This window comes from Astyanax mexicanus, chromosome 16, assembly GCF_023375975.1.
Source record: "Astyanax mexicanus isolate ESR-SI-001 chromosome 16, AstMex3_surface, whole genome shotgun sequence".
NCBI lineage: Eukaryota > Metazoa > Chordata > Actinopteri > Characiformes > Acestrorhamphidae > Astyanax > Astyanax mexicanus.
The window spans coordinates 19735435-19750371 of NC_064423.1; the positions used below are offsets into that span (position 1 = coordinate 19735435).

Genomic DNA, 14937 nt, shown 5'->3' on the forward strand with positions numbered 1-14937 from the left:
TACCTTAACAACACTGTAGGCCCTGCTGACTGTAAGCCTCCTCGTGATGCTCAGAGGTGCATGAGATGCAAAAGCCAACCACCAATGTGACACTGATCAAAAGAAATCACCAATGGAAGTCCAAGCTTGTGTTACTGACCTCATGGATGAAGCATCAAATGAGAAGGAGTGACCAGCAAGTAAAGACACTGGTTATTGTAGAAAACAATGTTAGAATTAGGTTTTAGGGTTGATTCAAGGTTAAGGCTAAGGTAAGGGTTAGGGTTACATGCAGTCCCATGACTTTTGCATGCATGTACAGCCTCCAGCACTGAATGAGCATGTGACTTCAGCAAAAGTTGCAGGGAAATTTACAGCCAGATGCCGCCGGTCATGATCATCTCCAACTCAAATAGCTCACATCATCTTGCCATTCAATGCTGGTCAGTCTTCAGAAGCCCCATTAACCAGATATCACCTCATATCTTATACAGATATGGGTATCCCCAATCCATGCACTTGCTGCAGAATCTACCAAGACTAAAAGACAGAAGCCAAAGGAAGGTGAAGGCAAAGGCCTTACCTGGGTGTGTGGGCCAAGGTGAAGCGCCTTTGAAGAACGATGCTGCGGTTCATCAGGAGCTTCCTGAAGAGCAGTGGAGAGTTTCGGGGAGAGTTGCGAGGAGACTGTCTTGAGTTTGGAGATCCGCATGGAGAATTTGCACAAGATCTAGGCTTCAGCCTGATTGGCTGTGTCCCAGAGCTCAAAGAGCTCTCCTCCTCAGATGTCTCACTCATGGTCCCGAGGTACCCTGATGTACCTGATGTGGAAGTGTGCTCGAGTTATTGGGTGTCCAGTGTCCCGAGTTAATCTGATGGCCAACAGACTCTAGAGCAGCAGCAGGAACTGCCGAAATGTCATTTGTTTCTGAGGAGATCCATGAGCAGAAGGGTCAAACAGGAGTTTGGGAATGCTCCAGAGGCCTGCTCATTTCTGGGCTCAGAACGGTTTCACCTCACTCAGGGGAGCTGCTGAGCAATTTTGACAGACACAGACACAAGTGTAGCTCATCGCCTCCCCTTCCAGCTCCAGTTCTGTTTACATTACCAGAGTTCCCTCCCTCCCCCTGCCTAAATATGGCTGGATGAATTACTGGGGGTTAGCAGGCAGCAGGAGTAAGGGAGGCTAGGGGTTGGAAGTGGCTGGAGAGGAGAAAAGAAATGGAAGACAGAATAGGGAAAGGGGCAGTGCTTGAACTTAAAAGCCCACAGAGGACCGATTGGTCTGAGGAAAAGGAAGGAAAAAAGTTCGCTCTCTAATCATTTCCTTTCTCCCATCTGTGTATAAACATTAACCACCCCATCTCTACCCCCCCCCCCCCCCTCTCCTTCTCTTCTGGGCCTCTGGCAACGCTTGCCAAAGCATAGTCTGTTGCTGGTCTGTCTCAGGCCAGAGCACACACTTTTCTCCTTGACTTCAGCCTCACCACATCTTAAGGTTTACAAGACTCGGTCATATGAGAGCCTCCTCAGCTGAGACACAATGGAATAGTGTCATGCCTCTCTCGATTCGTTTTTCTTTCTTCGAAAAAAATGAGAAGCATCACAATGTTTGCTGTTTTTAAATAGCTCTGCATCAAACTCCCACGTAATATATCTTTCAAGTGCATCCATTCTCGTTTTATTGGGTCATTAACTGCTATTGTTTCCAATCAACATGCTAAGCCTTACATTGCCCCATCCCTGCACTTTGCACTTTGAGACTAATATATCAGTCAGGTCATCTCAGTCAAATGCGAAACCATAATGAGCCAAGCAGATAAGATTAACTCATCACTATTTTATTATTTAAAGTAACAGTCTGTCAATATATTATCCTTACATAATAAACCATATTTATTTCAAACGAGTCAAACGAGTGCTGGATGTTAATCTACACAGATTTCCCTCCTAAAAACTGGCTGGTATGGGCATGCTGGTCAGTGTTCAGCCTCACGAGATATCCCCTTAACATTTACACAGGTGTGGGTGTTCTCAAGCCATCCCTTGAGATAACACTTTCTGATCAACTTCTGATCAACTGCTATATTATGCCTAGCATGTCAGTGCAGGAATTCTTGTGAATTTAACAGATACACAGTTGAATGGTAGTTGGTCAGCATTAACTAGGAATCTTTATTGGAACATCAAAAAATCATTATAAAAGTGACAGTATAGACTACCAGTCAATTACCAGTCAGAATTTAATGTTGTCCAAACCTTTAACTGGTACTGTAGAAGCCAGACATATATGTGATTCATGTTCATTTATTACCAATGTTAATTCATCAGCTGAATGTGTGTAAACAGGCTTTGGGACATACCTGTGTGTCTAAACATATTTAAAAAACATCATAGAACAGATAATCAAATTAACATCGGCTTCTTACCAGGATATTTACGTTCAGAATTATTCGGGTGGATTTTTTTCATAAATATACTACAGCCCACACAAATAAGGGAAACGTGTGATAGGACAAAATACAAAGTGAAAACTACTGATAAATAATTACCAGCTTGTGTGCAGTAAAAGTGGAGTGTGGCCACTGTAGAGCAGTTCACAGTAAAGGAAAGTCAAACAATCCTGATGGGCACAAAGTGCTCAGTGATCTGGGGATCAGAAATCTGTCTGATCTTTCTACCCATTCAAACACAGCTGTCGTTTGAATACTTGCCAAATCCAACCAGCAGATGGGGCTCCCAGAGTATATTCCCAGCCTCGCATCAAGCTCTTCTAGGACCAGCCTGTACACTGACAAATAATGAATAAATAAAACCAACAACAAACTCTCAAGTGAAATCATTCTCTAGTCCATATTAGTAAAACCTATTTAATTTCTTTCTGCTCATCATTTTTCTCATTTAATATATTGGGAATTAAAACACTGCCATTTTTACAACCTCTGAATGTACAGTATAGCCCATTTTTAAGATATTAAAAATAAGATATTAACACATTTGCTCCGCCTTTCTGAAGAGATAAGTAAAGCTGTGTATTTAATTACATGGTTCACTGAGACTTTTCTTTGGAGCAAAGTAATGTAGTGATGAATTTGTTATCAGTCACCACAGCTAATGTCTCATGCTGCTATCAAAGGAAACTAGAATTGAAAAGTCCACTCTGACATTAGTGTATGTGTTAAACTTATTATCAACATTCATACTGTACCTAATTCATGGGGCTCCACATGGCTAAACACACAAACAAGTATTCTGTATTTAGTGTAATATGGGGACAACATAAAGAATTTGACATCATCATAAACATTATTTTCTTACTACAGCTGCAGAAATTTCTCACAAGGAAGACACAAAGAAGGTAACGTATGCATTGTGGGGACATGATTTGTGATTACCTGTTGATTAAATTACTGTTCCTTTCGATTTTCAGCAATATTTGTTGTATAAAGCAGAAGAACGTTGTGCTTAAATGGTGCATAAATGTTCTTACGCCAGATACTTAATATAAAAGCTCCCAGAGTCTACTTTTAGGTAGCGTATCTCTAGGTGAGAGATTGCTGACTGCTGACATCAGTGAACATCTATTTTCTGGTCTGTTTACGTACATAAGGCGCACCAGATTATAAGGTGCATTTTAAGCAACAATATTAAGGAACAAAGGTGTTGCCAAGTTTCCCTTCTGATTCAGCAGATCCCTCCACTAGAGGTGCCTAAGTAAACAAAACTGTAATTCTTAAAAAAATAAAATAAAAACAAGCGCTGGATGTTAATGTACACAGTGTATGTAATGTATTTGGGTGAGTAAAGTGCTTCCATTTATTTACAGTAAGCTTAGATTTCTAATATTTTTAGCAGCAGCGCTATCCGCAGTTAGCAGTGCTTAGCACTAGTAACTGCTGCCCGACAGCGCTACACTGAGGAACCCTGAGTGTTCTGGTAAGACAGGGTGCTATCAGTTAGCTGTTCATCTCATGTAGCTTGTTTTAACATGATAAACACGCAGACTACAACTAATGCTAATATTGATCCAGCTGGAAAAACTTCAATAAAACTCATAATGCTGCACTTCAGCAGAGTGCTCCTTACAACTTGACTGGTAAAATTCATACATAAGGCGCACCGGCGCACTAATTATAAATAATATAGTGTGAAAAATAGGGTATTAGAGAATCATTCAAAGTACACTACATTTGCGTTTGTAATTATATAAGAGATATTTAAATATAAAAGTGCATTTCTGGAAAAAAATACTTATAAATATTACGCAAATAAAGTGCTTCACACTTATGGGTCATTCATACTGAAAAGAAACCCCCAGTTGCTCTGCTGAAACTGTAGAACCAAAATTTCAGCTGAAACAAAGTAAATGGATGAATAACAAGGATATGATTAATCAGATAACTAAATATTTATATATGTAAGTAGTTACAATCATAATTAGGATCTGGATGGTCTTGTTTTGAGAAAGTAATATTAGCATTTTATATTTGCTTGATATGGGAATGAATGGAAAAAGCAGAAGCATAAATTAAAAAGTGCATGTATGTTAAATAAATGGACAAAATACTCTGCACACAAATATGTTATTACATTTAAACACTGCAGCAAAACATTAGTCTAAGTCTAAGGGTTTTCAATGTATCTAAAGAAACACTGATCTCAGTAAATGAAACCCATTCACTCTCTGTGACGATGCAGCCACACATCTGAATAAAACATGCATCTGTCTAAAAAGCTCAAGACTGCTTAATAGGGGCAACAGTCAGGGGTCCAAATGAAGCTGTAGAGAAATCTGCATTAGAGTCACACAGAAACGGTGTGAGCCGATTGGACAGCTGTTCCAAGAGCTTGAGTTTGTAAGCCCACCTGACTGGGAGTCTCAAGGCCATTGCTGTAGAAACACACTCTTATCTGTGCACAGCCTCGTATTCACCAAGCCGTACACTGAGAATGTGTGCTAGTGATTCCGTCATTAACGCTCCAACATCTCCTCTGCTGAAGATAGTAAACTGAACTGATGGACGATTAAGCAGCAGTAGATAGTCAGATAGATAGAAACTGAATGTTTCACTGTTTTAGTCAGGGTGTGTAAGTGACTGACATAAATAAACGTAATTGGGAAACACAGGGATGTATTGTAAATCCCTAATCTAAACAAAGCTACATTTAAAATGTATTTGATTTTATGTTTAGGTATTTTAATTTATTGTATTATTTTTTCATCCAATTTTTGTGGTCAAATATTAAAAACTCTCCCATTGCATCCAACAATAAGGACAGCACTGTGTCTTTTAACCAGTAATTAAACAACATGAACATATTCTACTAATTATATTGCTTTTGTAACCTAAACAAATGTTATATTTCTCTGTAAAAGTAATTCAGGTAGATATGCTCCAGGCTTCTCCGTTTCACAAATGTTTATTTATCAGCACTGGCCCACAATTCCCAGCTCGATGCATGTCTAATTTCTAGTCCATGCCTTACTGCTGTATTGAGTCATCTGCTGAACTGCAACATGTTACTAGTGATATGGCTTCCCTCGCCGCCGTGAAATCAAGCCTCAGTGCTGCCTGTCGGCCTGACATGGCCTATAAAATCACCTAGGCAACCAGGGTTGTTGAAAAGCAGAGATATTTGTATTTAAGGCTACAAAAAAGCACAGCCGCTGAAGATGTGCCAGTGACCTTTAGTGCACCTGAATCTGTGGCGGCTCAATGGGCTTTTAAAGGGTCTGTATGACGGTTCAGCTGGAAGAGAAAAGGCTCTGGAGAAGTGTGTTTGAAAACAACAAGGGAACCAACACACACACACACACACGTTTGAGTATATAGACAAACACAGTGGAGACCTGTATGATTCCAATCTTTCTGAACTTTACTCCAGAACCTCGACCCTCTAAGACCTGAGATCAAGGGTGAAGGAGGGATGTAGTGGTATAATCCTGTAAAGAGTAAGGTCAAATAGAGCCAATGCACCTCAGATTGTTTTCAGGTGTGACAAAATTGGGTCATTTAAGTGCTGCCAAGGTTAACAGACACAAGCAAATAAATCTAAATATGTTTAGCCCCAATGTCCACCCATAATTCACTAAAATACAGAGCTTGGTGATGAGTTGGCAGTTTTATTTAGGCATAGTCACTATTAGATTACTTCTTATTTATATTGAAAAATGGATTAAATCTCATAACTAATTCTAAATCTTACACTCGTTTTCTCTCCCACTCTCCCACACACACACACACACACACACACACACATTGCCGGTTCTGTGAAGCACATACTTTCCATGTTTCCTCCCCTACCTGCTTAGAACTCTTAGAACATAAAACTCTTGCAGTTCCCCATTAAAGCTGAATCATTACTACAGGCAGAGATAGAGCAAGAATCAACTATCTAAACCATTAGGAACATCTGTTCTTTTTCCTTTTTTGACAGTTTTCATTTATGTTTTTTTTTTTTTAATTCTACTGATACTTGCACATCATCCACAAATGGTAGTCTGTGTCCATTTTGCTGATTTTACATTTGATTTTACACTTCTATTATCTATTATTAAAGGTTTTAATGTGCACTTTATCATGATTAATCAAAGCTAATAATCAACAGTCCAAGTTATTGGCCATTAAGGTTTTCTTAACAAAAGGTTTTTAAACAATGGTTGAAAAACACTGCCCTCTACTGACTGACAAAACCAGTGCAAGCACACAAAAGCAAAAACAACTGCAAAGCTAATGAGGTGCCACTTTGCTGCAAGATTTAATATACCACCTCTAGTTGTTTCCTGTGTTTGATGGTAAAAAGGCAAATCAGAAGCTACGTGTTTAAGCAGGCCCACCGAAGATTACCGATAAAGAACCCCTTTGGTAGAAGCAAAATAATTAAAGCAGACCAAACCTGTGCTTGGGCTCATTTCTAAAAGCTTGCCTTGCAATCAATATCTCTCAAGCCACGCATCTGACAAATAACCTGCCACCATCTTTAAAGAACATCATGTTAACAGAACAAGACTATGTGTCCGCTAGGGGACAAATTATGCATGACCACTCTTACAACAGCAGACAAACAAGAATGCCTTGGAAACCCTTTACAAGGCGGCACAGATAAATGGAAACGTTAAGAAAGATCAACCAGGTCATATGGTAATATTAGCATCTAGTTAATTACTTGTCACCACCAATTGATTTGATGGCAACTGAAAGAATTGAGCCGACACACAACTGAAATTGCACAAGATAACAAATTGATCAGGACAACCATGTGGAATCTGATTTAAGGTAATCTTGCTGCCGTTTAAACTGAACATCTGAGAAGCATTAATGTTACTACGTGCCAGGTTACAAATAACGACACCACTTTTATTATCAATTTGTACTAATTGTGGAATACTGGGAAAAAAATACTGGAAAAATTAAATGTCTGCATTTTGTTCTGATACGGTTCTAAATAGATTAAATATTACATTTAGAGAAATGATGCCAGGTAAGCAACTTGAGGTTCACCCAGTTGTTTCTTTTCAAAGGAGACAAAGCACTGAAATGTCCTAAGTGGAGAACCTCACTGTCGATCAAACCCATCTTACTAGATTGAACAGTAATCAATGACTCCATGCTAAGAAGCTTCCCATTCAGGACCCTTTCTGAGAATTTTAAAGATAATCTCTACAAGTCTTTCCTATCTTGACTCAGTTCAGCTGGATCCTCTGGACAAATCACTGATAACTTTTATTGGATTATAATTGCTTATTAAGTAGATTTATTGGGTGTTGTTTTTTATGTTAAATGGTATGTGATGTGCTGAGCATTTCAATATTAAATAATACAGGAATTATTTACTAACTTTTAAGTCAGTAATCTGAAATTTGAAATATAATATGAAATATTTATAATGCTGTTATAGTGTTGGAGATTGTAGAAAAATATATATTGGGCAGATACAATCTAGAAATAAAAAATAAAAAAAATAAAATGAGAACAGTGAGACTTTTTCTTTGTAGAGAGTTATAGCATGACATATATGGTTAAATTTGCTTCATATGACATTCCGTGATATGACTGTTGCATTTGCACACACTGCATTGATACTGCTGAAATGATACACTGCAGCATTACAATAAACAAAATACCGTTAAATTAGTTGCCAGCTGAGCTGAAATTCTTGTTGATACACCTGGTTTAAATGAGAAATCCGGTGTAAAATAGACTTGGGGTGTAGTAAAAGATGGTAACAAATACAAACTTGTTTTTTTTAATACTGTGTGTGTAAACAGTGTTTTTTAAATAAACTACCTGTGCATTTTCAAAGTTCTCAGTGACTCGGTTTAAATGTCAGCCCTCGGAATTCGACTAGTGAAGTGTGGAGCTAATTTGAGATTGTTAATGAAAAAAATAAAATAAAATAAAAATAAAAAATAAAAAACAGCGATTCTTTGCATGGTCAACTCTATGCCCCTATTGTTAGCATTGTAAGCCTATTGGGGGCATCGGATAAAGGCACAGTATTTTGATGTTTCACTACAACCCAAGTCCATTTCACACCAGATTTCTCCTTTAACACCCGACTCTCACTAAACTACAATTACGAAATCTTGACTATACATGTGGATTGGACCATTTAGACTACAGATCGTGATTTTATAACTTTCTCTATTAACTATCTGCATTTTACAATTAATATGGCATCAGTTGTTAATGTTATGTTAAACTATGACAACACATTCATTTTGTTTTAATCAGCACATTTTGTTGTCTGGCAATATTGAAGCAAGCAAATTGCAAAAAAGCATGTAATGGATAAGAAGAGTACTACAACAGATAAGAGGGGGAAAAAAATCTGCTATTAGTAATGGTGGGTCAGTTCATCTAAAGAAGAAAGCTAAGCCTTTTGATGTGTCTATCAGACACTGTCGACCAACACTGGTAAGAAAAAAGCACTGCTTTCATAGAAATCTGTGCTGAGACAGATGCTATATCTCCAAAGGCACTCAAACAGGACTGGTCTGGTTCCATAGGGAAAAAAAAAAGACTGAAAATGTCAAAGCAGTGTCGTGATACAGTCTCATTTTTAACCTGTCAAAAACATAAAGCTCACTATCAAGACAACCGAAAAATCCCAAAGAAAGATAAAAAAAGCAGCACAGTCAATACCTAATCACACCTACAAGAATAAAGGTGTTACAGAGCACAGAAGATAAATTACCTCAAAAATAAAAAAGATGACATTCTGTCCTTCATACGCACTACCCTTCTAAAACCTGAAAGCAGCAAAACACAAAAAAAGGAATGCTAGACATGCTCAGAAAGGATGAGCAGAGCTGAAGACGATACTAAAATGACAGAGAACTTCTAATCTGGTTCAAAATATTTAAACAGTCACATAATTGCTGTAATTTTGTGTTCATACAATACCACAATGGATTCAAAATAAAGCAGTCAAAATGCGATCAAAATGCAGAATTTACCATTTAGGAGTAAAACTGCATTTAATAAAGTGCTCAAAATTCAAACTGGACAGTTGTTGAATTGATGGTATGTTCATGGCATAACATGGGCATGAATGGCTGCTAATGAACTGATTAATAATAAACACTAGTGCTCACATACTTTACTTCAAAATATAGTGTATACCATACTAAGGATGGTTTAAATACAGCTCTGGAAAAAATTAAGAGCACTTCAGTTTCTGATTCAGTTTCTCTGATTTTGCTATTTATAGGTATATGTTTAAGTAACATGAACATTGTTGTTTTATTCTATAAACTACTGACAAAATGTCTCCAAATTCCAAATAAAAATATTGCCATTTAGAGCATTTATTTGCAGAAAATAAGAAATGGCTGAAATAACAAAAAAGATGCAGAGCTTTCAGACCTCAAATAATGCAAAAAATATTTAATCACAGTATTCATGCACTGTGGCATGTTCTCCTCCACCAGTCTTTCACACTGTTTTAGATAACTTTATGCCACTCCTGGTGCAAAAATTCAAGCAGTTCAGGCTTGTGGTCATCCATCTTCCCCTTGATTATAATTCAGCTTTCAATTTGGTAAAATTTAAGAAACTATTTTTAAGTCTCTTATTTTTTTCTAGAGTTGTATATGTAATAGTAATAAATTCTCAATTGATAACTTAATTTAACACAAAATATAGTGTTGTGCTCATTATCTGAGTTTGATTTGTGTAAAATCTCACTGACACAAGTTAATTGTTTTAGTTGATCTGAAAGACAAAACACATTTCCCAGAACCTAAATGAGGCCAACTAACAACTCATTAATTTGATTAAGTTGGTGAGACTTAACTCTAAAGTTTTTATGCATATGAAAAATGAATTATCTGAACTAAAGATTTCTAGTTGGCACAACTGTTTTTTTTGTTTTTTGTTTTTTTCAAAACGTTTGTTTTTCAAATATCGAGTGCAGTAGATTGCCTTGACATTTCTTAACTTTCTCATTTTTGCAGTGTGTTTCCTCTCAGGGCAAGGCTTCCAACTGGCATTTTTCAGCAAGATAATGCTCACCCCCCCAAAAATGTCTCTGACAGATTATAACACTTCTTTGGTCACTTTATTTATTGCTAGTCAAGCATTTATGAGACCAGCTGAAATGTTGGCTTTGGTAACCTATACAAGTGTGCAGGATCTAGAGGCCCAACTGCAACATCAACGAGCAAATGTGCCGCAGGATGCCATATAGAACCTTTATGCCTAAATGCCCAACTGTATCTCATTTCATATCTGGGCTAAAGGCTGTTCTAGAGCCTTCTTTCAATTGTACAGAATTTTTTCAATCGTACAATACTGTTTTATTTTCATAAAAGATCGAGCCAATCATATAATGAAGCCAATCGACTTTAGTTACACATACCAGGTTTGATCATATGGTCATCACACATGCATATTATGGTTCAACTGCACTCAATTGTGCAAATAATGCTGAGTAATAAGAAGACAGAAAAAGCTGAGAAAATGTAAGCATTTAAAACAGTGTAATGTACAATCCAGGTGTAATTCTTATTATGAATTTTACGTTTTATTATTCTTCACATGCTTATTTTAGAAAATCTAACAATACAGAATGTCAGCTGCAACTACAGAGAGTGAGAAAGAGCCTAATAATCACCATCACACCAGGGTACCTTCACTGAGTATAGAGGAGGGTGTGAGGCCCATCACCACAGGAGCTTCCAACTCATTTACAGTTCATGAAAAGCTGAGAAAAGCCAGTACCTTTATAGTTCATATCCCGCAGTGGCTAAACTGGAAGTAAGAATGTTAAATATTTTCCTTTATCTAAAGACTACGCAACACCTACGTCATGCGCCTGTAAATCCCTATGATAAAGCTGCTGAAGCTTTACGGTGAAATTCACTTGGCTGAGTGCAGTTCTACAGTACCATGCCGACGTGTTGTGCTACACTGAAAGAACAGCAAACACAACTACAACTGAGTACGTGTCCAGAAAGCAAAGCAGGTAGAAGTGGCTCTTCTGTAGCAATTCACCACAGACCTGATCAAAACCTTTTCACATTTTTGCCCAAAACAAAAACCCCACATCCAAAATCTCTGAAGCTTCTTAATTTAATTGAAATGCGCTGAGTAAAAGTTTAATGGAGAGCTTTAGGAGAGAAAACTGCTAACTTAGATGTGCCTACTTTCTGTACTAATTAGTAGTGACGCTGTATTTATAGCTAAATTAAATCGCTTATATGTCACCATAGGCTAAATTTCCTAGTATACAGTTGAATTTCTGCATAAATTGGTCATTAATTGTGTTCTGATCTTCATCTACGTCACAACAATAGACAAACACAGTCTGCTTAAACTAAAACCACACAGAAAATGTATATGTTAGCATAGTTTAATTGAACACAACATGTAAACTTTTACAGTGAGGGGGGGGAAAGTATGAGAAACCCCAGGCTAATGACTTTTCTAAGAGCTAATTGGAGCCAGGATCTGATGAGATTGGATGTGTTGGTTAAAGCTGCTCTGCCCTATAAAAAACACACACCAGTTCTGAGTTTGCTGTTCTTAAGAAGCATTGCTTGATGTGAATCATGCCTCGCACAAAAGAGCTCTCAGAAGACCTACATTCAAGAAATGTTGACTTGCATGAAGCTGGGAAGGCTAACAAAAGTATCTCTAAAAGCCTTGATGTTCATGAGTACACGGTAAGACAGACAATCTGCAAATGGAGAAAGATCAGCACTGTTGCTACTCTCCCTAGGCGTGGTCGTCCTGTAAAGATGACAGCAAGAGCACAGCACAGAATGATCAATGAGGTGAGGAAGAATCCTAGAGTGTCAGCTGAAGACTTACAGAAATCTCTGGCACATGCATTTTTGTTCATTGATCATTGATTGCACTTGTTTAAAAAATTCAAGATTTTTTAAATCGTTTTTTAAATAAATGAGCCTGTACTCATCTATTATCTGATATGGTTTGACTACAATATGTCTCCACTTGTCACTAAGATGTATCCCCAATTTGATTCTATTAGTTTTTACTTTTCTGCATAAAAAAGAACTGTAAACAATAGTTTCTCATCAGGGTGGTGAGGTTTTAGAAGACCCTGAACAGTTTGGAGGAGTGGTGGAACAATAGATGGCACAGTCATTCCTATTACAGTGCTTTCACAAAATGTGAAGGACTATTTAAACTGCAAAAGAACACACTGTGTAGTACTGCCATCACCCACAGGTAATTACACAAGAAAGCGAAAAAAGAATGAGGGGGCTTTTTATGCAGTCTATACAAGATCCCTTTACAAAAAAAACTACTTTAATGGCAGGTGTAAACAGGCTCTTCAACCTTATTCACCTGGTGCAATGCGTCTTGAGTATTAGAGCTATATATAGAGAACACCAAGCCACACAAAAAAACAAAGTGTAGATAGATAGATTAAGAAATATACTGTGATAGGGGTGGGCTAAGCACTGCCACTGGCCTTGCTCTCTCTGGGTGGGTAGATGGCACTCTCTCCCCACATCACTTTAAAGGGTGATGGCACTCAGCACGAGGCGTCTGTGAGCTGATGTATAGGAACCGAGTCACTGTGTTTTCCTCCGAGCGCACTATGATGCTACTTGGATATACTGCATCAGCAGCAGTTTAAAAAGAGGCGGTGTCTGACTTCACATGTATCGGAGGAGGCATGTTCTAGTCTTCACCCTTCTGGTGTTGGGGCGTCACTAGTGATAGGGGAGTCCTAATGAGTGGGTTGGGTAATTGGTCATATCCAACACTACACTAAGGACTGAAGACTGGGTGAAACTGCAGAGGTTTACTTAATCCACACAACAATTGCAGTATAAAAAAGACCAGAAAAACAACCCAGAACACCAGCAAACAAGCAACTGAGGGTTAGTCATGCTTAGAGTCTTTAATATTAAACCAAATAATTGGAGCATATTCACACAAAAACACATCAAACCATGTCTTATATATATATATATATATATATATATATATATATATATATATATATATATATATATATTTCTTGCTATGTATCCTGATGGTTTATATCTTTATTCTGTTGTAAAAAAGATCCTATATTCAGCTTCAGATTTATAGTCAATAGTTTTTTTTCTAGTTTCTTTTGGAATTCACTGTTCCCTTCCCCTATACATACCATACTGACAATGCCACAGGGCATGAGAGAGCCACCTACCCCATGCTTCATAGATAGTAAGGAATTATTTTGATTCAGCTGGCTTGATTCCTAAAAACAACATTTTGCACTGTAGAAACCATCTTTTTTCCAGGTAGTCCCAGTCTATTCCATGTTTTATAAAAAATATTTTATACAATTAAGTTCATATATAGCTCTTGAAAAATTTAAGAGACCACTACAGTTTCTGAATCCGTTTCTCTGATTTAGCTATTTAGAGGCACATGTTTGAGAAAAATGAACACTGTTGTTTTATTCTGTAAATTATCATTTAGAGCATTTATTTGCAGAAAATGAGAAATGCTGAAATAACAAAAAGACGCAGAGCTTTCAGGCTTTAAATAATGTAAAGAAAACAAGTTTATAAAACTGTAAGAGTTCACAAATCAATATTTGGTGGAATAACCCTGGTTTTTAATCACAGTTTTCATGCATCTTGGCATGTTCTCCTCCACCAGTCTTACACACTGCTTTTGAATAAATTTATGCCACTCCTGGTATAAATATCAAGCGGTTTAGCTTAGTTTGATGGGTTGTGATCATCCATCTTCCTCTTGATTATATTCCAGAGGTTTTTAATTTGGTAAAATCTAAAAAACTTATAATTTTTAGGTGGTCTCTTTGTTTTTTCCAGAGCTGTATTTAAATGTTACCTGACATTGGAGCATTCTCTACAATCACAAACAAAAATGTACATTCTTTATCAGCAGCATTTTCAAAGATAGAGCTAAATCTGTGTCACTGCATTTTCAGAAGATCTGACACCGGTTGGAATTTACTTTTTTTTTTTTAGAGATAAAAATAAAGCTAATTTCACATCACACTGCCACTAAGCAGTGTTTGCTACCAGCTGCCTGGGCTCATTCTCCAGCAGGATGTCTGGCACGCTGCTGATCCATGATTACAGCACATTCCCAGCGGCTCTGACTCGCACAACTCCAGAATTCCTGCCTGCACCATGTGGCCAGGCCTGTACCACAGCAGTGTTAACTGCCAATCTAGATGGATTAGAAAGTGGAGGAAGCTGGGGGAGGGTTATTTACACTGGCTTCCTTTGGAGCCAAAAGGCTTTATGCTCCCTCAGAAGTGTCTATGACTACTGCTTATAATGGGCTTCCCCATTCCACAGGCATAATACTACTAGACTAGAATTTATTTTTTCACATTGGATTTGATCTTTTTCTTGACCTTGAGACCTGTGCCTGTTATATTACAGCTTGTAACTCTGGTGTCACCTCTCCTACTGCACTGAAGAACTGTTGCCTTGTTACAGACTGGTGTAAGTTT

General features: G+C 37.6%; 1 protein-coding gene across 6 annotated transcripts in view; it reads right to left on the reverse strand.

The window, feature by feature from the left end:
* The window catches only part of LOC103044346 (cAMP-specific 3',5'-cyclic phosphodiesterase 4D), a 140264-nt gene that overhangs the window by 66733 nt on the left and 58594 nt on the right, over positions 1 to 14937 (reverse strand). Inside the window, exon 1 of one of the 6 annotated variants that reach the window (XM_007233144.4) lies at positions 563 to 1041. The exons of 4 other annotated variants lie outside the window; for them this stretch is intronic. In XM_007233144.4, the coding sequence (XP_007233206.3) occupies positions 563 to 777 (215 nt within the window). In that variant the 5' untranslated portion in view covers positions 778 to 1041. Of the gene's footprint in view, positions 1 to 562; positions 1042 to 14937 lie in introns of those variants that run through there. One more of the 6 variants, XM_007233148.4, reaches the window with a different exon arrangement.